Source organism: Arabidopsis lyrata (assembly GCF_000004255.2).
Source record: "Arabidopsis lyrata subsp. lyrata unplaced genomic scaffold ARALYscaffold_1, whole genome shotgun sequence".
Classification (NCBI taxonomy): domain Eukaryota; kingdom Viridiplantae; phylum Streptophyta; class Magnoliopsida; order Brassicales; family Brassicaceae; genus Arabidopsis; species Arabidopsis lyrata.
In genome coordinates, this window is record NW_003302555.1 from 7,538,316 (window position 1) to 7,560,822 (window position 22,507).

Genomic DNA, 22,507 nt, shown 5'->3' on the forward strand with positions numbered 1-22,507 from the left:
TAAAAATAGAAGCCGGTAACTAATGCCAAATTATTTTTGTTAATTTAAATTTGTTAAGAGGACTGAGAGTACAAAAAGCCAACCGTCGTAGACAAGACAAGAGGGAAAGTTGGTGATGTGCTTGGAGACCAAATGTTTGTGCAAATAAGATGTCAAATTCATTTTTATAAAGTACAAAGCCACTGATATATCAATCAGTTAACCAATTAAATAATTAAGACACAGAGTCGTTTTAGGGTTTCCAAGTTGGTCCGATTTAAGGAAAAGAAACATTTGGTTAGGTCTGAAAGGTTTAACAAAACATATCCAACGATATTTAATTATTTAATTCTACTTATACGTGACCTGCAATTAAATTACAGGTCCACAACATCTTTACCAAACTCTCTCCTTAGTTTTTGTTTTTTAACAATGTAGTATTGATATTTTCGAAGTTATAAAACCATTTAATAGCTTGTAATGATAGTCCATTAGTTATACCAAAAAACAATACGGTTGAAATTTTTAGTCAACAAGTTCGATCCACAAATCCTGGAATAATAAATGTTACATTCTCCCCTATTGTGGACGTATAGTTCTCCTTAGTTATTTTTATTGTTGATTTAGTTTGCCATAATGTAAAATTTCATAAAATTTGATAATGTTATCCACATGCAATATACATAGACTTTTAAGATTTTGATTGTTTGTAACATTGTTGTTTTATATAGTTAAACACTAACAAATCTAAGTTTCCTTTATTAAGAAAAAAAACAAATTGTGTTTTTTTTTTTTTTCAAAGTAAAATCAAAATAATAATATATAGCTGTGTTTACATTTTCACCAACATCATAATAAATATGAATACAATTTCATATAAATGCAACCAAAGTTTTTGCAATCTAATGTACGTACATTAATTCTTGGAGCCATATATTGTAATCTCTCCCATCTTGAGTCATATTCTAGAAGGTTTTCCTTATATAAAAAGCTGAATAGCTGACTATAAAATTGCATACATATAATAATATACATGGGTATATGTAGCTTGCATAAGATTATACGAACGTAGATGAAGTATTGGTGGCTGAAGTAGAGGGTTTAGGTTGGAAAAAAAAATATTTAAGAGTAGACGTTGAAACTTGAAAGTTTAACGAAAACACCCCACCAAGCAATCTCTTCCCTCCTGTGTATAATCTCCTTTTTCTCTTTTCATTATTCATGATAATTAATAAGATTCCCACATAAATGTAAAAAAATAATAATAAGAAATAGATGGGGAAAAAAAGAAGAAGGTAGATTACTTAAGAGTGTGTTTGGTTAGGGAAGACGTTGGCATCAATCGCCGGTGAAAACCTCCCTCCAAACTTTCTATCACTCTCTAACGAATCTTATAATATTCATTACTTTCAATTCTTTATATAATATCTAAATATATAAATATATATGTATGTATGGTGCTGTTGCTCTTCAGCTTTCTTCTTGTTCCTACATACCCATCTTCCCTCACCTACATCAAACCTAGGGTTTCTTAACTATAGCAACAACATATATAAATTTATATATAGGTTGTGATTTATAGAAGATCATAGTATAGAGATCAGAAGGAGAGGAATTAGAAGAATGATGTGCAGTCGAGGCCATTGGAGACCTGCAGAAGATGAGAAGCTAAGAGAACTCGTCGAACAATTTGGTCCTCATAATTGGAACGCCATAGCTCAGAAGCTCTCTGGTCGATCTGGTAAAAACTGACTTTAAAAAGTCATTTCTATAAATTTCTTAATAAGCCTAAACTAGGGTACGGTTGAATATATAAATAACTATATACGTTGCTTTGGTTTGGATTTTTTGGTTTCAGGCAAGAGTTGTAGATTGAGATGGTTTAATCAATTGGATCCTAGGATTAACCGAAACCCTTTCACGGAGGAAGAAGAAGAAAGGCTTTTAGCGTCTCATCGGATCCATGGGAATAGATGGTCTGTGATCGCTAGATTTTTCCCAGGTCGAACCGATAACGCTGTTAAAAACCATTGGCACGTCATCATGGCTCGTCGTGGCCGAGAACGGTCCAAGCTCCGACCACGTGGCCATGGCCATGATGGCACGGTATCTGCGACTGGGATGATGGGTAATTATAACGACTGCGATAAGGAGAGAAGATTGGCAACCACAACCGCTATCAATTTTCCTTATCAATTCTCTCATATTAGTCATTTTCAAGTCCTCAAAGAATTCTTGACCGGAAAGATCGGGTTCCGGAATAGTACTACTCCAATACAAGAAGGTAATAAGATAAAATATGGCTTGAATTTGTGTGTTTATGTAGCTAATATAGCTGCACAAACATAAACAAGCGTAGCATAAGTATACTTTATTTTGAGTGAATACATATATGCATATATAAATTACAAACTCATAACCATTAGATAACATGTACATTCGTCTTATTAAATGTGCAAGTAATGGTGCATTAATTCGTATACAAATTAGATTGAAAAAAAATTGAAATTAAATTTTGACATTGTATATGGGTTAGTTCATGGTTTTCTGTAAACACTAATTAATTTTTGATCCTAAAAATTGTAAAAATAGTTTGAAACGATCATGATTTTCATAGTTACATGCATGTATATGGATGTACACTTGCTTGTGGGTACGATTAAATAATTGTATAACTTCTAAAACTAGCTTTTGGACATGGATTATTTGGTCAGGAGCAATAGACCAAACTAAACGACCGATGGAGTTCTACAATTTTCTCCAATTAAACACGGATTCGAAGAAACCCGTAGTGATAGACAATTCAAGAAAAGATGAAGAAGAAGAAGATGTCGCTCAAAACAACCGTAACGAGAATTGTGTTCCCTTTTTCGACTTTTTGTCTGTTGGAAACTCTGCCTCTCAGGGTTTATGTTAATTAGTCCGTACCACATGTATAAGGTGGACCATATGTAGAAATTACTAATCAATTAGAGCTCTTGTTTGAGCCAAATGTGAAAATTAGTTAAGGCAGCCCAAACATTTCTTGTATAACAAATCTAAGGTTGTACTACTTTTATCAGGTCTAATTTCCTATATTTATTTTAAGGGTGTTTAATCAGACTTAAAAATAACTATTCGGCAAAAAAAAAAAAAAAAAAAAAAAAAAAATTCAATCAGACCAATCGATTAAAAGTTTGAGCAGAAGCTTAATTAATTTTAAAACACATTCAAGTTTAAAGGTTTGTTGTGAAACCAAACTTAAACTGAAATTCTGAAGTAAAACCAATAATTTATTCCAAACTGGCCTAGTTTCACTTTGTACTCATTTTGGCTCTGAACTTTGGTATTGCCTAAATTGCAAGATGTGTATGTACTGATCAGACAATAATCTGTCCTGATCAACCTAAAAATTATCGTAATAGAGGGATTTAAGACCAAAAATTTATACATTGTGAAATTTGCAATCGTTGGATATAATTTTTGTGTTGTTGCGGTCTTAAGTAAGATCAAATATTAAGAGGTTTAATTATTAACTGAAGAAAATATGTACTGGTGCCTAATGCATCAACAAATGAACATCCTTAATACAGTTATAATTTCATGCAGACTATTTTGACTCGTATAATATGCGATGATGAACCTATGTCAAAAAAGAAACTTTTTTAACTAATGGTTTTAACTTTTATGAGAGTCTTTTAACTTTTAAAATAAAATTTAGTTTCTTTAATTAATTGTGAAGAATAATAATAAGTTAATAACGGAAAGACGAAATCGAGGTTGGAGTATAGATATGATTAAGTTGGGAGTAGTTATCAGCCACCAAGAAATACAATCCAAAGTAGCAAATCTACCTTTGTCTAGCTTAAGAAAACACGAATAAAATAGTTCGTTTTATTTAGGTGGAGATGAAGAACACACATCTTGACACGACTTATAACCATACAATTCTCCTTTCGAAATAAATAAATTCATTTTAATTTAATCATCGAGTTTTCTTTTTCTTTTCAGTTTGTTTTTCTAAAACTGATGTCATTACGATTGCTAGGCTTTCCTCGTTGAGTTAGATATGTATGTCACCTTGATTATTGTTTAAGACAATACGAAAGAACAACCCAAAAAGATAAGTAACTGTATTATATACATATATATTTTATTATGGAAGATAATGAAACGAAACGTTGATCAATGTATATAGATGTTGAATTAATCAAATTTTGGATAAGATTAAGACACCCACTAGAACAAGAATGTATAAATTTCTGATTGGATATGTGTATATTATCTCACACAGAATCACTTCCTATCAAAAATCATGAAGCGAATCGTTGGATCTTTTTCAGTGGTGACTCGTTGATTAATTGTTCAAAATATTTGAGTTTTACTTATATCATCTTTCATTCAAGTAAGTTTGTGAAAAAAAGACTCATCTAGAATTTCCAGCGGAAAATCTATTGATGGGGGTTCAAAATCAATTATAGGACAACATCTTTCGTTGGCTTTTAATTAAGCTTGGATTCAACGAAAACATTGCGTCTTAATTATCCAAACAAATTAAATACTGCCCCAAAAGTCTATATTTTATTTTGTTAATTGGTTAATTATATTTCAACAGTACCTTTTATTCCAAAATATGTCTTGGTACAACGAAAAAGACTTATATTATAAAAGAAATACATTCATCATCAACAGGAAAATGAATTTTTAACCCATAAACAGATCGGATCTCAGAGAAAGTTGACAGTGGCCCAGTTCTTTTCGTTATCGCGCGATTCTTGCGGAGACCAACAAAAAAATGCCTTGTTTTTTAATTTTATTTACACCCAGCGACTGAACATCTCGTGAAAAGCAAGAAAAAGTGACGCCGGTGTTGGTTTACTCAGTCGCTGAAAAAACAAGCGACACCGGCGACTGCAAATATCACGAACAAAAATTGCAGTGACAGGGAAAGAGAAAGAAACCAACGACTAGGAAAGAGAAAGAAAGCAACAACATCAGTGTAATTTTGTGTCGCTGCGACGTCCAAAAGAACACGCCCACTTGTCTTGAACTTGAATTCATCCAGCAAACTGTCGATGCTCATCTCTGGCAAGTCTTTACGGCCTGCAGGGTCCTCTCTGAGCCGAACTGTCACCTGAAAATGTTTTCAGTCCCAACAAAACAAATTGATCAATCAATGTTTGAGAAAGTCGATGGTCAAAGAGACATAGGAATCATGAGACAAAAGTGCATGTGCCCTCTAACCTGTCCCGTTGTAGCCTCTTTTTGACCTACGACCAGTATGTAGTTGTATGGTGCAGCCCGAGCATCTGCCACCTACACACACAACATAAACATCACACTCGTGAGTCGTGAACGCAAATAACTATACATTTTCTTGATAATTTCTATACATTCGTCTTTACCAAGAAAACACGACTTTACTTTATAATGAAAATTAAATAGCTAGCCTTACGAGGTTAAAATTTATGGCCTTAACCCTCACTTGTACAATATTCTCAATTAGACCTTGTCATTTAGAAAAGCCTGTAATGCATAAAAATTTACCTTTTTACAGATGCTTCTGTCACTTTCATCAATATCAACATAGTACCCAGCTTCTTGAATCTGTTTTTGTACCTGTTTGAATATACGTGCAAATCAAGGAAACAAAAAAAAGGCTTAGAGATTAGACACTGCAAGAATTGCAGGTGTGAGTTCATATCAAAGAAAGAATGTAAGAGAACCTGTTTTGCATAGGAACTATAATCCTCTGAAAGAGAGCAAACTATGGCCTGGCGGGGACTAAGCCAGAAAGGCCAGATTCCTTTGTAATGCTCCAACAATATGGCAAACATACGCTCAATAGATCCCAACACCGCTCTATGTATCATCACAGGTCTCTCCTTTTCGTTTTTTTTAGTTATGTATTTCAGTTTGAAGCAAGCCGGAAGTTGAAAATCAAGCTGATATGAAGCAAACAAGGATCAAACTCTTATTGCAAGAGATCGGGAGCAATAAAAGGAGAAAACTAAAAAGAGTTTGGGAGCCTAGCTAACCTGTAAAGTAGCACACTGGAATTTCCTTTTCATTGCATCCGACACTGTTATGTCTATCTTTGGGCCATAAAATGCACCGTCTCCTTTGTTTATCTGCAGAGAACATGAAACTTAAGATTAATGGATGCATACTCTCAGTGAATAATAAAAAAGTTTTTGAGTATAAGCATCAGAAAGTAGTCCACATACAACCCATGGCTTTCCAAAATTATCTAGCGCTTTTTCAAGATCCTTTTCAGCTTTATCCCATGTTTCCAAATCTCCAATGTACTTCTTCTCTGGCCTCTGAAATTGAAAATAACATGCAAACAATAAGATACATGATCATTATCGCACAAAGTGTTGTATCAGATTTGGTAAAAGAAATCTGCAATATCCTACCGTTGAAAGCTTTAGCTCATAGGTAAACCCAAATATTTTGTAAACATAGTCAATGAAATCCAACACACCCTTCACTTCTTCTCCAACCTGCAAATAGACAAGAATATACTAGCTCTAACAAGAAGCTGGGAGGATAAGGAGTTCCAACATTGCTGCATAGAAACAAATATCACAAACCTGATCCACTCTACAGAATATGTGTGCATCATCCTGAAAACAAGTATGCACAAAAGGGTTAAAATCGAATTGACAAACTAAGTAAAGTAAAGTAAAGGGGGGACTTCTTCACTTCAGCATGGCAAATAAGCTGTTTAACTACATCATGATATCATTTTAATGTCGCTAGTCTTTATATAAAGCAATCAATTTTAAGTTTTAAATATTTTTCCACAAGAAAAGTCCAGAAAGATGCAAACATACCTGTACGAACCGTCGGACACGGGTCATTCCACTAAGTGCTCCACTTTCCTCATTTCGATGTAACACTCCAAAATCAGCCATTCTAATGGGCAATTCTACATTCCATACCGCAAAACAAAAAGATGTTGTCAGCAAAAGATATATGATGGATATACATGTATATTATTTTGAATGAGATCAAACTTCACTGCAGGAACAGGAACAGAGCCCCAACCTTTATATGAGCGAACTTTGTCTTGGAAGACCAAGCAGTGACCGGGGCAATTCATAGGTTTGAGCCCGAATTCTTGTTCATCAATCTGCGCAAGGAAGAACACACAAAAAAAAAGAAATGGCAGCTTAGAAGCTTGGTGCTATAAAGTAACAAAGTCAAGAAGACTGCTGAGCTTTGCATGCGCTCTTACATCGAACGTAAACATGTTTTTCTTGTAGTTTTGAGCATGTCCTGATGTCGCCCAGAGTTTCATGTTGTACATATTTGGTGTCATGACCTGCCAATTATCCAAAGTAAATTCAGCAACCCCTCTCCTCCACACACATATTCATCAAGTATATTTTAAATAGTGAAATGAGAAGTAAGAAAAACCTCTTTGTAACCCCTTTTCTTATATTCCTTCTTAATTAATTCCATCAACTTGTTATATACGATAGCTCCATGTTCGTGGAAGAACCAACTGCCAGGGCTGCATTTCTTACACATATTGTATATTAACACAAATAAAGAGGAACTAGCAAAATATTTCCAATTGTATATTAGCACTGAAAAGAACCTGAATTCGTGACAAAAGATTAGACCCTGCTGTTTGCCCAACAATCTGTGGTCATATTTCTTTGCTTCTTCTATAGACTTAAGATAGTCCTGCAATGATTATAGAAAATTAGAAATCATGCATATATAGTCATGATTAACATTTTAAAATATTTTAACAAGCAACTAAAGCAGGGTACCTTGAGTTGCTTATTATCCGGATAAGATATCCCATAAACTCTCTGCAAGCTCTCGCGGTAGCTGTTACCTCTCCAGTAAGAGGCTGACGCCTGAGATTAAAAAAAAAAAAAAAAAAAAAAAAAAAAGATTGAATAATGGTAAATTTCGAAAGCATCAGAAAACAAACAATAATTTGTAGTCTTGTAGTTTCTAGCTAGAGATAAGAGTTGGAATGTTCACCTTCAAACATTTGAAAGCTTTCACAAAGGAAGTATTTGGTATATGTGGTCCGGGACACAAATCAACCAAGGGGCCACATCTGTAGACTGTAATGGTCGCTTCTTCAGCCAAGTCGTCATTGACGATTTCAACCTATAAGATAATTAATTAACAGCAGAAGAATAAGTCCAAAAAAGACAATTCAAAGGTTGAATGATTTTTATGTCACTACTTCTTCTCTAAAACCCCACCTTAAATTTATTATCAGAAAACATCTCGAGTGCCTGATCCTTTGGTCACTTGAATCCTTTCAAATGGTTGTCTTTCCTGCGATGTACATATGAATAGAATTAGAACACTATATATTGGTTGACATATATCACTCAGCAAACATATTACAACATCTACTACTACAAGGAAGAAGCAATAATACCTGAACAGCTTTCGAAACACCTGCTTCGATGTTTGGAAAATGATTGTCGTTTAAGCCCAGCTCGCCGTGATAAAATGCATCGCAAAAGAAGCCCTGAAATAACAATTACCATCAGAGATAGCCTGTCTTTGCAACATTACAGATGAAATACCAAGAACCAAACAATATTGATTCCTCCTTTCTTTTTCTACTCTTAGCCAAAGAAACATAATTAAGGGAAAATAAAAAACAGAACAAACGATAACTGCTCTTACCTCATCTATGGTTTTGCAGGGTCCAATGCATAGCTTGCATCCATACTCCTGCTCGAGAGCGTGACCTAGAATGAGAGCACTAGAATGCCAGAAAGTATCACGGCCTTGGTCGCTGTCAAATCCGAAAATCTCTAGCGAACAATCACCTTCCAGGGGCCTATTCATGTCCCACAGGACATGATCAACCGAAGAAACCAGAGCAGATTTGGCGAAACCCTTAGAAATCTGCACTGCGATATCCATTGGAGTTGTCTCCCATCTCTTCCCCTCTTTCACGATACCGTCTGGGAGAAGAGTGATCCTAAGCAGTCAAAACAAAAACCAGAAATTAACAAATTGCAAAAACCCTAGCTAGGCAAACAAATTAAAGCACCCTAGTGTATTATGAACAATTTAATAGAATCGTATTTACTTGATCGGATCGTGTGGCCGAGATTGAAGCTGCTCAAGTTGTTCGGCTTGGATTTCCTCGAAGATCCTGATACGCTTGGGGATGACGGATGAGAGATAAGCCTCATCCTTGGGATGATGATTATTCGCCATCGATGGAGGAGCAGAGAACGAAGACGAAGAGAAACTGTAGAGAGTTGAAAGAAAGTGAAGAAGATGACGATGAGAGCAGAGGAGTAGATCACCCAAGCCCCAAGGTCTAACTGCCCTTATATAGCTAGCTACAACACAAAAGTGACTTGCGGGTCAAGCTTTAGAGCTTTTCCTTTTCTTTTCTTTTTGGTATAAATAAGTTAATGATAACAGGTGGCAGATGCACTTAATTTTACATAACTTCCTTTTCTATTGAAGTAATTTTCTATAATTTTTTAGATTATTTCACATTTATCTCTGTTGCATTTTCTTTGTTTTATTTTAACATTGTTTAGATAAAAAATTTAACCATATCTTACAATTATATGTGTATGAATAATAATATCCTAAGGACCATTAAGGCATATTAATGTGGAAGCTAAAATCAGTTTCAAGTGGGCTTATTATGTCTAGTTTTGGGCTCTCAAAGGACCAGTAGGCCAATTAATGTGGAAGCTAGAATCAGTTTTCAATAGGGTTGCAACTTTCACGTTTTATTGCGAAATAGATCTGACAAAAAGGAAAAAGTGACATTAGATGAGATGAGACCTTTCCTATTCTTACAAGCAAGCATCACTTTAAAATTTTGAAATCTGGAAATAAGCAAAATCATTGAAATAAATTGTCCAAAAGATCTAAAAACCCTGACAAGTTCTCAAATTAACCAACAAAACATATAAATCCACACTATGTATCTCTTTAATTAAATCATTATTACTAATTTGGTAGTAATGTTATTACAAAATTAACAAAACTTGGCACGTCACGTATATAGTTGATATTTGAAATTTCTCACAACGCATATACTAATATTCACAAGATATGCATGAGCTGATTTTGTTTGGAAGCATACTAACGGTTGCATGTAAATACAAAAGCTATTTCTTAAAAAATAAACTTCTAATAATGGAGTATTATATATGAAAATTTATACTAATCATTTTTTAAAAGAAATTATAATCATTATACAAAAACTGTATCATCATCATGAGCTTGAATCACTCTCTCTCATCCTTCTTCCCCGCACGCTGTCTCTCTCTCTCTCTCTCTCTCTCTCTCTCTCCCACATTTCCATTTTCTCCTGAGAATGTCTTCGACAACAATCGGCGAACACATCAGACTCCGAGGAGCTAGAAACCAAACAATCCGTCATCTCCATGTCGTTCTTCCGATTTCTCAACCTAATCGGTTCTGTAACTCCGCAATGTCTTCCTTCTTTCTCCTCCCGACTTCCTCCTCCAACGAAACCACCAGGAAGAAACCGTACCAAACGTCGTCGTTTCGTGGTATGGGTTGCACTGCCGCAGCAGCAGCAGCTCAGGAGGTTTCTGTTCCCTCCGTGATTCGCTCTTCTGCAGATTGGGATGCCAGAATCAGAAAAGATAAGAAGAAGAAGCATAAGAAAAAGAAGAACAAAGGAAGCTACGAAGATGGTTCGATTAGGATCTTAAACGAAGCTAGAGACGTTGATGGTGGTGGTTGCGTCGCGATTCCTGATGTTTGGTGCGGACCTGGACTAGGGTTCTCGACGGATGCTGTTGTTGATCGATCGGTCGATCCTCTTCGGAGAAAGAATATTCCGTCGTCTCGTCGCAACATTGATGTGGATAACAACACACAGGTAAATTTGATCTAACTTGCCAGTGAATTTTGATGAATGATAGTAATTAGGAGTGTTATTGATTTTGACTTTGAGCAAATGGTATAGTTTAGGAAGAACTATTTGGAGTGGTTGTAGTTAGCTCTATACTATTGCTCTGGGCCATGTTGGTTTGGTTTATTAAATTTGTGTTTCTGTTTTGGACTCTCTTTTAGACAAATCACAAGGGTCTACTTTAGTTGTAGAGATTATTCTCTATTATTAGTTTTTGTTTCATGTGAGGATTATATAGAGTTATTACTTTGTTTGACGTGTGGGTGGTCCTTCTGGGTTTGATGATCAATAAACAAAATCAGAATTGTGGTTTGGTTAGAGAATGGAATCTTAGCATGCTTTTTGTCTCGTTTGCTTAGAGGATGGAATCTTAGCGTTGTTTAAGCTTATGGTTGGATTCAATTGGTTAGGGGAGTTCTTGGATTTATTTTGATCAAAGAAACTCATTGCTTCAGAGGACTTGAAAATTAAGGAACTATATATCATCTTGTGTAAGTTTGAGAAATGATAACACAATAATGCTACAAATGTTCTTCAGGGTTCTTCTGTCGATCAAGAATCTCATTCTCATGCTTTCTTCAACTCTGATTCGACTTTTGTGACATCATCACGCGCTGAACCAACAAGCAGATGTCGTGGCCATCTTCGACGCTCTTACCGTGATGATCTTACCCAGGTAGAATGTTCTTGCCAAATAGTTGCCTTATCTTTCTTGTATCTGGTAAATGTTATAGATTTGACTCCTAACTTTATTAACTGATCACATTCAACGCTGTTTTAAGGTTTGACTTGTTACTTGGCTTCATATCACCTAAGTGGTTATTCTAGATTGCCCTTTTGTCTCTAACATATTCCAGTGACTGATAGAGTAGAAGCCAAATAACGTACTCGTTCTCTTCGGCTAAATATTTTCTATGGTGCTGTAAAACTGTTTTGGATGGCTAATGGCAAGTGAGCAAGTTAAAGAACTAAACCATGCAGCATGTTAAAAAGATCCTGCTGTTGACTGCAGATGATGATGCTCCAGAATGGTTTCGTAATGGGAAGAATAACAGATTCCCGTGATCACTACCATGAATTGAGGCTCGATGTTGATAGCATGTCATACGAGGTAATGTTTCTCAAAATCTCATGAGAAAAACGCTTACAATCTCATCTTCTCAACTTTATCGAGCGTGTTTCCTTTGATATACACAGCAACTTCTTGAGCTTGGTGATAGGATTGGTTATGTGAAAACTGGACTTAAAGAAAGCGAGATACATCGCTGTCTTGGGAAAATCACACCCTCCATATCACATACTCTTGGTGATAGAAAATGTAGCATTTGTCAGGTAAACTCCAGATTGAGACAATGGCTTCTCGAAACTTCAGACAGTTTCATACTGCTATTCCTTATTGTTTGATGATGACAGGATGAGTATGAGAGTGAGGATGAGGTTGGGAAATTAAACTGTGGACACAGCTTTCATGTCCATTGCGTGAAACAATGGCTATCGAGGAAGAATGCTTGCCCGGTCTGTAAGAAGACAGCATACGTCAAGCCTTGAGAGAGTTGTGTGTATCTCGTCTGGTTTCTGATAGCTCAAGATATTCCATTTAAGCCATCTTGCTGTATAGATCTGAATCATCTGATACTCAATTCATATTTGTTTGTTTTTGCATTTAGCAATTACAATTATATGTCTTTTGATTTTCTTCTGTTGGGTCTCTATTTATGTGACTGAAATCACTATTTTTACAACACTTGTAAGAACAAGAGTTTGCAATCTATGTATTATGTTGCCTTGGTAGATTTAAAACAGGTAGAGAGTAGTAAGTTAGCATATAGCAGACACGCACGCAACTAAGATTTAAGACGATGTTTTAACGTTGAATCTGCATTTCAGATTTCGGCAAAGATTAGAGATTAATCTAAAGTTGTTGATTTGAGATAATCGAAAGTTGTCATAACCTTACATTTAAAAGATTTTCTTAAAGATGTTCTAATGACAATTGAATGTAGTATTTGTCAAATTAAAAGTTAGTATCAATTTTGGTGTACTTTTCAAATGATATTGGTAGGACATACATCATTCAACAAGTTTGTCATTTCGTAATGTTGCTATGCGTTTATTTATCTGTGAAGAGAACTCAATGCAGACTTTTGTTCAGGACAGAAAAAGTGTTTGGGATCCATAGACAAGAACACATTACATTAATCTTATCCAAACGAGTTTTACATGAGGTCAAAGTATTTAGGACTTGGAACATCTAAGAGAAGCATATAATATAAGACTTGTCTTTTACATAAAGTAACAAGAACCCCTCAACTTAACATAAGTGCTAAGATTCTTGACAATGTAGGGAAAAGCCATTATTACTTGCCATTGGTTTTGCCTAGAGACGTGAAGCTCAATCTGCGAATAATCAGACAAACAAAAAGCAAACAATCTTAGTCAAATTCCAAAAATGCATATTCAAACGTTACACATAAGACACAAAACCACTTACTTGATTATCGGTTTTCGCTGTTGTACTGAAGGTCTATGTGCCGCATCGGGCTGTCGCATGGGAAGAACCTTTCAAGAAAAGAAAAATTAGACAGGAGGAACAAGATCAAGAGACCAGTTTATGTATCCAAAATTGATAAGAAAAATAAGAAACCTCAAGTTCTTCCACTGCTTCGTTAGGGAATGCAGAGCCATTTGAAGTAGCTTCGAATGGAGGTATAGTTGCAGTAGCAGTCAGGATTGCAACTTTATGAGATATCTGCTCAACCACTTGATTTCCAAAATCAAAACTTTCTTCAAGCTCCTCAGTTTCTTGACTAGGAGCTTGAGGAGTGGCTATCTTTTCTATCGGAAGACTCTCTGCTGGTTCCTTACTGAAAGCAACAACATTCTCTGGTGGATCCTTACTAATAGGCTCAGATTTACCGTTTGTACAATAATCTTTCATAGGACTTGAACAAATCGATCCAACAGATGGATTTGGACTCCCGCCTTCACAATTCTCTACAGGTACTGAAACAGCAATGTGTTTAGACTTCCTTAGCTGATCGGTGAGTGTTTCATTATCTCCCCATTTTCTCTTCTTCCCATCAACTGGACTGTTAGAACCAGCTTTACTTTCAGAACTCATTTCAGTAGTGGTAGTAGCAGCAGCTAGTGCACTTGATGTAGAAGAATTTCTGTGCTCTGAACGGCGATTGCTATCCCATGTTCCTTTAGAGGTATGTGAAGGTCTAACTCCACCAGGAAACACATAATTAGGTAAGCTTCTCCGTTTTATATGGCTGACACTAATCTCCATCCCAGGAATCCACAATGTGTAAGCGTTGACAGTGTGTTTAAACTCCTCAACGGTTCTTCTGATATCAAATTGCTCGCCTTCTGCTGCTGGAACTCCTTGTTTACGTTGCAGACCCATGAAGTAAGAGCAATGGAGTGGCCGGGATGCGTCTTGAAAATCATGGGGATGAGGGTGGCATTGAAGCATATCATAAGTATGTCTCTCGATCTAAGATTACAATGCAAACATCCAAGACAAGTCATTAGCAAAGCAAAATCAAGCGAAACTATTCATTCAAGTTAAAGGAAACAGGGGTTTTCACCTTCAGTGTGAGCTGGCGGAGGCGTGACTCAACCCAGCCTTTCCATTTTCTTAGATCATTGACATTTGCAGCGGAAATGTCTATCTGAAGATAGTTTTTATACGCTTCAAAGAATGCAAATGGCTCAAAAAGGGTATCCCAATCAGCTTTGTTTGCTTCCATAGCCTGCAAGACATCAAGCCGTTGTAATAAGTCCATGAATCTGCATAGAAGCCAACTATTTGGACTTATCGAAATCTTACCTCACATATTTCTTTTCCTCTCTGAAACTCTCCTGTCATAATCCGCAATGTACTTGCAGAGACATTGTAACTGGAGTTCATACAAGGATAAGCGGGAGTAATGATGGGCATTATATGCAATCGGTCCTTTGGGTTTCTTCTAGGATCCCAAACTTGAAGACCGAAGGATCCTTCATCCATAGAACAAAGAAGAACGGGATTCGGCCAACGCCATTGATTGTAGACCCTAAAGAAACGAGACGCTAACATATTTGGGAGGGCGTTAGGATAAAGTTGACATATCCGAGCTACAAGCAATGCCCAGTTTATACCACCAAGAAATCCCGAGACCTAGCAATTGTCAGAAAGATACTTTACTTGAGCAACATGATAGTCACATAAAAGACATGGAATAAAGAGCACTAGAGAAGAATTCTCCATACATTAGAGTATACTCCACGTCGTTTGGCCCAAAATCGCATGCATCTTAATGTTGTCCTGAAATTCTGCTCAGAAACAAAAATCATGTACTCAGGTAAAGCAAATCATATGGATGAGTAATAAAATTTTAAAAGATAAAGATATTTATCGTCAGTGAGCACAAAACCTGAATGTTTGGAACCAGACGCAAGATTTGGTCAGTAACTCTACAACCGTTGAGGCTTCGAACAGTTTGCTCATCAGCATTCTGTAGAATGGAGTCCTGTGATATATCTAAGTCCTGCACCATTAACATCAGGCAGGGAACACAATTAAGACTCCATAAGAGGAACAGATTCAGATTACCTATTTTCTACGAGATCCACTCATAACATTCATTTAAATTCATATACATACTGTAAACTGTGTAATATATAGCGTGAAACCAATTGACTGTAAGCAGTAAGGATGAGTTTATTGAGGTTCAAATCAATTAGTTAAAATAAAATAATCTACAAATTTCCTAATCCCCATTAACAATCACCTCATTGTGGACCAGAAATTACCTCAGGTATAACCCAGAGGGGAAGTTGTGCATAAAGGAGATCTATCGAAACTCCATTAAGTTTGAATCCCATCAATGGAACATGAGCATCAGGCACGGGGTGCAGTTCGGTTACTTCAGGCATTTCTGACAGCATCCTTTGTAGCTCACCAAAGAAATCCCCCTAATGGCAAATATACAGATGAATATTGAACACAATAAATCGACAGAATAAATATTCAGCCTACATATTGATGCAAGAGGTTATAGTACTTCTCTAGTTGCATGTCTAGGTCCCACACATAAAGTGTCTATATCAGCACCAGGTCCATGTACCTATTTGAAGAAGTAAAACGAACTGTTATAGGAACACTCAATATGCTAGAAATTGGTGAAAAGGAACTCTTTAGGACATTGAATTCTCTTCAAGAACCAATTGCAACCATAAATAACACCCTATTGTGTCCAAGATTTGCCAATAATTAAAATGACTGAAAAGCTCATTTAGATATGATTAAAGTGACATATATAACATTGAGATCTCAATATGTTTAAATGAACGCAAAGAGCATGTAAAGACAAGTGATTCCACTTTCACCTCAGGGACATCTCACAAGACAACAGAAACAAAACACAGCTTCCACCAATTCACATTGTTCCCTTTCCCTCTACACCAAAGTGCAATACAAGAAGAATGACTAAAACAAAGCTAAATCTTCTATAGATCTTAATCGTTACCCCTAGTCGATAAGAACCGAAAGTAAATATCTTCGCATTCGCCAAATGAAGCAGCTCATCATTCAACCCTTTGGTGCGGCTTATTGTTTTAATCCATGTTTTTACAATCTGGACACATCAAAAACAAAGATCTATTAAGAGTTTGTTACAAAAATCGATGAAAAATACATAAGCACAAGTTCTTAGAATTCGAAGGTACTACAAAACCTGATCTAGTATCCCCAGAACCTCCTCCCTTCTAACAGCTTCCTCCTTACTCTCGTACAATCCAACATCTTGCAAGTGCTGAGCAACCAAATAAAACAAATGTAATATCAATCAGTAAAAGATAGAAGTATTTCATGAATAAAAAACTAAAACTCTAAGGCATAACAAGAAACAAGCTTTAAGATATCAGTAAAACCTTCTCGAGCTCTCTAGTCTTGATGACATCAAGCTCCGTTGGTCCTCCCAAAGAGATAGGTTCTGTAATGCCAAACCTTTGCCCATTTTGCTGGACACTAGCCATCGATCTTACTTACTTTGTTCTTTTCCTCTCTCTTTTTTTTTCCTCTCTTTTTTTTTTCTTAATATTTCAATCAGATTCTACGAGTATAAAAAATTTCGATCTTTTTTTCTCAACGATTCTTTTGCCTGAATATTTTCCAATAATGTAAAGCTAAAAAACGAAAAACTCTGAGAAAATTACTATCGAGAAATTGTTGATCATACAGGATACAAAATCAAGCCTTTTTGCTAAATTATAAAGCAAAGCAACAAAAAACAACACAGGAATTCATACAAAAGTAGCCAAAGGAGTCGGGAGGCTCTTCTCGGGAACAACCCTTAAACCCTAATCCGATTGACTGGTAATACAACGAATGGAATCGCGGGAACAGTAGAAAGTCTCGGCCTTTGAACACCCGATTGATCGATGCGAACTGGGTCCGGTCGGTAGAGTCGATCTCCGGCGATACACGACGAATAGATTCTCCGGCGAAGTGAAGAACTTTTTTCCCCCAAATTGTCGTGCGGAGTTTCTAGGTTTGGGTCGCAACGAATTTCACCCTTCTCGCGTAGGGTTGCGACGAAGAGCTCTCGGGCCACACATATATAAAATTTATGGATTTTAGGAACCTATTGATTGATATTCCCACGAGAAAGAAACCGTGTTCCGTATGTACACCTGACCCGATTATAGATCCGATTCCTTTAATTGGAAACCCGAACCGGAACTATTTCTAGTTTTTATATAAATTGAAATCATTATTTCACATACACTATTTCTACTAATATTCGTTTTGCATTAATAAAATTTCATTTGATTTAGTTCTATTTAGAAAAAAACAACTCGTGAATGAAAAGCATAAATTATAAATATAGTCTGACTATATCAATTTTAAATATTTATAAAATAGAAAATTTATTGGGTTATGTTAAAGTTTGATTTGATTCTGCTACTATTTTGATATTTATACATTTTTATTAACAAAATTTGGTTCAATCTTGGTTTAACTATTTTAATTTATAGTTTTTGACTCATCTAATATAAAAAGTATTAAGTATTATCTAGGTCCTTATTAATTGATTTTATAAAAAAAATATCTACGGAATTTAGTTTTTATTTATTTTGGTTGTAAGTGTCAACGTCAAGAATTAGCTATTGTTTCGTCTAAAAATTTGACTTTTTTTAGTTGAAATCCAAGAACGTAATAACAACAGATACATTCATTGTCATGTTCTTTTCGCTGTAATTATGACAGTTAGATACTAGGACTAGATTAAACCAGTAGACAGCATCAATCTGTTTTGTTAGAAAATTAATAAGTTTACTAATATTTTTAATAATCATTTCTTCCCATGAAAATGTCCGCTACTAAAGGAAGAATCGTAACAGACGGATCACAATCAAAGATCCGTGCCCTGCTTTGAGTTTACGGGACGAAAATTAAAATTCTCATCTTTCACCTTTTTTTCCGATCATGAATGGGAAAAACGAGGAAAAAATTCCGGCGGAGAATCACGGCGGAGGAGAAGATATTAAACCACCGGGAAATAAAAAATGGCGATTTAATTCTCCTTTTGTTCAAGTGAGCTTAATGGGGTTCGTCTGTTTCTGTTGTCCAGGAATGTTCAACGCTCTCTCCGGTATGGGAGGCGGTGGTCAAGTAGATCCCACCGCCGCTAACAACGCCAACACTGCCGTTTACACCGCTTTCACCGTTTTCGGCCTTTTGGGCGGCGCGTTTTACAACGTCCTCGGTCCACGGCTCACGTTAGCCGCTGGATGTTCGACTTACGTACTCTACGCCGGATCTTTCCTCTACTACAACCATCACCACCACCAAGCCTTCGCGATAGTCGCCGGAGCTTTACTCGGTTGCGGCGCGGGACTTCTCTGGGCTGGAGAAGGAGCTGTGATGACGTCATATCCACCGCCGCATCGGAAAGGTACTTACATCGCTTTGTTCTGGAGTATCTTCAATCTAGGCGGCGTAATCGGTGGGTTAATCCCGTTTATCCTAAATTACCACCGTAGCTCCGCCGCATCGGTCAACGACTCGACGTACATCGCGTTCATGTGTTTCATGTTCGCCGGCGTTCTCCTCTCTTTGGGAATCCTTCCGGCGACCTCCGTAATCCGCAACGATGGATCTAGATGCTCTGCCGTGAAATACTCCCGTCCGTCAACAGAAGCAGCGGCCGTGCTACGGCTATTCCTCGATCGGAAAATGCTCCTCATTGTGCCCGCGGCTTGGGCTAGCAACTTCTTCTATAGCTATCAATTTAACAATGTGAATGGAATTCTCTTTAACTTAAGAACCAGAGGATTCAACAATGTTTTCTACTGGGGAGCTCAAATGGCTGGATCCATTGCCATTGGTTACGTGATGGACTTCAGCTTCAAAAGCCGGAGAGCGAGGGGATTTGCCGGAATATCATTAGTTGCGGTAATCGGAACCATTATTTGGGCGGGAGGGTTAGCGAATCAGCACGGCTACTCGCTAAACAATCTACCGGGAAAGAAACTTGATTTTAAAGATTCCGGGATAGAATTTGCGGGACCTTTCGTGTTATACATGAGCTATGGATTGTTAGATGCGATGTATCAGAGTATGGTTTATTGGTTGATAGGAGCATTGGCTGATGACTCGCAGACTTTGAGTAGATATAGTGGATTCTACAAAGGAGTGCAGAGTGCAGGAGCTGCAGTGGCTTGGCAAGTGGATACTCGTAAGGTTCCGTTAATGTCACAGCTTATTGTTAATTGGTCACTTACTACTGTAAGTTATCCTTTACTTGTTCTTCTTGTGTATTTTTATGTTAAAAATGATAATGATGATGATAGTAATGATAAGGTTTAGATAGTAGTTTATTAGAACATTGAGTAAGTTTACTGTTTTTAATTCAATGATGTTCCGTTATGAATAACAGTTACATAGAGAAACAAAGATTTGAGGCTGTGAAATGAATGTCTCTATTCTTTAATGGTAATTGAGACTGTTTGGGTTCTCATAAAGTAGTGTCCTTTGTTGAGTATTACACAAAACTTTTGAGTAGTGATGTCATCGAAATGGGGTCAGACAGAGATGAAAATAACAGAGAATACAAGTTGGCTTCCATGGTGCAATCTTCATTGTATGGTCTGGTGTGTTACACCAATCACATCCTTGTCATGGACCAGCAATTTCCATAACCTTATCAGGATAGGGCAAGGCTAAGGGATAAAAGATAAAAAAATTTAACGTCAGATATCACAACCGGAAAAATCTCATTCTTCACTGAATAATCACTAAACTTGAAATGTCTATGTGTAAAGACATCACTCTGTTACATCACATAAGTGTAACACCTCACCTACTTTACTACGGAAAGTTGAATGAGTCAAGATGGAGAGTTGTTTGAGAAAACAAATTAGAAAACTCTAACCTTGAGCAATTGTGCACGTCAGTCTTGGAAAGAAATGCCTAATTGTCAAAAACACACAAGGCATTATTATCATGTGAAAGGTAACCATTTCCATTTTTTTAAAATATGCAACTATTTTCTCTACGCATTAATACAGAAAAACATTACTAGGATCGCATGTACGTCAAGAAAACTAAAATAAGGATGGACTTTCTTTTGCCTGACCAAATGGCAAGAACCTATAGCTGTACCCCTTTTTTTTTTTTTACTAACTCAAAACATGTGTTGGCTAAGATTTCTTGACAAAACATGGTGGCTTTGTCTAATAATTGTTCATTAGAAGACGACGACGACGAGTTGGGTACCACTTTGACCAATCAACGCACTGCCATTACCAAAACTGTACATATCATGTATAAAAATATATTATCTTTCCACAGTTGTTGAATCTGGTGATCACATAGACAACACACGGATTCCATGGAGACAAAACAGAGTATCCCTCTCCTCGCGCCCTATAAGATGAGACTCTTCAATCTTTCTCACAGGTACTCCTTTGTAAATGTGTTTTACTCTTATAGTGTTTCATAGAATTCCCAACTCACCTTTTAAGCACCATTCATGGTTTTCTTTTGCTTCTGGAAGGTACGAAGCTTGATTGTTGTCTTTGAATTGTGATCAGGGTTGTTCTTGCGCCATTGACGAGATCTCGATCGTATGGTAGCATTCCTCAGCCTCATGTCAAATTATATTACACTCAGAGGACAACACCTGGTGGACTTCTTATTTCCGAAGCCTGTGCAGTGTCCGAGACATCATTGGGGTATATATATAACTCTTCTATATCTTTAGCTTACAGTTAAAACTACATTAATAGCTGCGCTCTAACATGTGAGCTCTGTTTGTGAAGCTATCCGGATATACCTGGAATATGGACCAGAGAACAAGTGGAGGCATGGAAGCCCATCGTGGATGCGGTTCATTCGCAAGGCGGTATCTTCTTCTGCCAGATTTGGCACGGTGACAGAGTTTTTCATCAAGGTTTGCCAAAAATATAGCTTTCTTCTTGTTATATACCAAAACCAAAAACATTGATGCTTTAGATTCTTACCTTGTATACTAATTTTCTCCATTCTTTAGACCAGCCAAATGGGGAAGCACCCGTCTCCTCTACAGACAAGCCATTGATGTCCAAGAACATGTATGTGAAGATGCAGCTTCTGAAGGAGTACCTGAACTAAGTCAAGAAGTAACTCAAGAGAACAGAGCAACATGAACAAGATTAAGGAAATATGCAGAATCTTGTTATGGCGGTTTGAAGTAAAGACTAGAAGCTTAGAGAAGATTCTAGAAGACTGAAGAGTTTCCTTTTGCAAGAAGAAAAGGAAAACATGAAGACAGAGGACAATTTCCTATTCCATAAAGAAAAAGGAAATTGTCCATTCCAATTAGTTTTAGAATTGGAAATCGACCTGTTGTATGGTCTCAACCTATTTAGTATAAATAGGGTGCTAAGGCTTGTAGAAAGCTGAGCACAATCACTAGAGAGAATTCCTAGCTATTAAGTCTTAGTTTGAGAGAAATAGAGAACTAGAGGCTTAAAGAGAGCTAAGGGTTTTAAAGAGAGTTATTGTTCTTAATCGGTCTGTGATTAATGAACAAGACTTAGTGAGAATAGAAAATAGTGTTAAAGGAGAAACCTTGTAAACATATTTTCTATTAATCGAAAGAGTTTTTGAGAAATTCTGAGTTACATCGTGAACTAATTCAAAACTTAGTAGCTCTTGCATTTACAATTGGTATCAGAGCGGTCGCTTGTGAAGATTACATACAGGTGAGGTCTTGTGGAAAAGATGGAGAGTTATCAAGAACTGCTTAAAAACGCAAAGGTTGTTCTAGACGATTGTAACTATGGTTTTTGGAAGTCAAGAATCAAATCTGTGATAAGAGGGATAGATGTGTTAGCTTGGAAAGCTGTCTTGGAAGAATGGAAAGAACCACAAATTAAGAATGAAGATGGAAGCTTCACAGCCAAACCCGAGTCAGACTGGACTGAAGATGAGAAGAAAAAGTCTAAATTCAATGCTAGAGCTCTCACAGCTATTCACTGCAGTGTTGGAAGGAAACAATTTGACTTAATTCAGGGCTGTGAAACTGCTAAGGAAGCTTGGGATATTCTGCAAATACACTATGAGGGAACGATTAAGGTTCAGACTTCAAGAAAAGATTTGATAGC

The 22,507-nt window shown here is 36.6% G+C and overlaps 5 protein-coding genes across 5 annotated transcripts; 3 read left to right on the top strand and 2 right to left on the bottom strand.

The window, feature by feature from the left end:
• Window positions 1–790: 790 nt before the first annotated feature.
• Window positions 791–3,099, top strand: LOC9329038 (transcription factor MYB52). Its single transcript, XM_002890208.2, has 3 exons — window positions 791–1,720; window positions 1,838–2,263; window positions 2,694–3,099. Exons 1-3 carry the CDS (start codon window positions 1,603–1,605, stop codon window positions 2,894–2,896), a joined length of 747 nt encoding a protein of 248 aa, XP_002890254.1. The 5' UTR covers window positions 791–1,602; the 3' UTR covers window positions 2,897–3,099.
• A 1,460-nt stretch (window positions 3,100–4,559) lies between these two features.
• Window positions 4,560–9,742, bottom strand: LOC9326317 (probable threonine--tRNA ligase, cytoplasmic). The gene is given in 21 exon segments (XM_021010585.1): window positions 4,560–4,700; window positions 5,000–5,092; window positions 5,203–5,274; window positions 5,506–5,577; window positions 5,685–5,903; window positions 5,997–6,089; window positions 6,186–6,281; window positions 6,378–6,464; window positions 6,555–6,587; window positions 6,798–6,892; window positions 7,012–7,096; window positions 7,202–7,288; window positions 7,384–7,480; window positions 7,568–7,656; window positions 7,746–7,835; window positions 7,966–8,097; window positions 8,196–8,237; window positions 8,239–8,271; window positions 8,378–8,470; window positions 8,632–8,932; window positions 9,044–9,742. Coding segments are annotated over 21 exon segments (2,055 nt in total). The 5' UTR covers window positions 9,175–9,742; the 3' UTR covers window positions 4,560–4,685.
• Window positions 9,743–10,215: 473 nt separating this feature from the next.
• LOC9329039 lies at window positions 10,216–12,660 on the top strand. The gene is made up of 5 exons (XM_021013381.1): window positions 10,216–10,834; window positions 11,406–11,543; window positions 11,880–11,978; window positions 12,065–12,199; window positions 12,281–12,660. Exons 1-5 carry the CDS (start codon window positions 10,301–10,303, stop codon window positions 12,413–12,415), a joined length of 1,041 nt encoding a protein of 346 aa, XP_020869040.1. The 5' UTR covers window positions 10,216–10,300; the 3' UTR covers window positions 12,416–12,660.
• Window positions 12,661–13,032: 372 nt separating this feature from the next.
• LOC9326318 (nuclear poly(A) polymerase 1) lies at window positions 13,033–17,538 on the bottom strand. Its single transcript, XM_021013371.1, has 12 exons — window positions 16,787–17,538; window positions 16,591–16,668; window positions 16,384–16,491; window positions 15,919–15,981; window positions 15,668–15,829; window positions 15,289–15,402; window positions 15,125–15,187; window positions 14,703–15,032; window positions 14,461–14,625; window positions 13,512–14,366; window positions 13,359–13,426; window positions 13,033–13,264 (listed from the first exon to the last, which is right to left on the bottom strand). The coding sequence occupies exons 1-12, from the start codon at window positions 16,889–16,891 to the stop codon at window positions 13,225–13,227; spliced, it is 2,151 nt and encodes a 716-aa protein (XP_020869030.1). The 5' UTR covers window positions 16,892–17,538; the 3' UTR covers window positions 13,033–13,224.
• A 508-nt stretch (window positions 17,539–18,046) lies between these two features.
• LOC9329040 (UNC93-like protein 1) lies at window positions 18,047–19,831 on the top strand. The gene has a single exon (XM_021013379.1). The coding sequence runs from the start codon at window positions 18,345–18,347 to the stop codon at window positions 19,725–19,727; it is 1,383 nt and encodes a 460-aa protein (XP_020869038.1). The 5' UTR covers window positions 18,047–18,344; the 3' UTR covers window positions 19,728–19,831.
• Window positions 19,832–22,507: the final 2,676 nt, after the last annotated feature.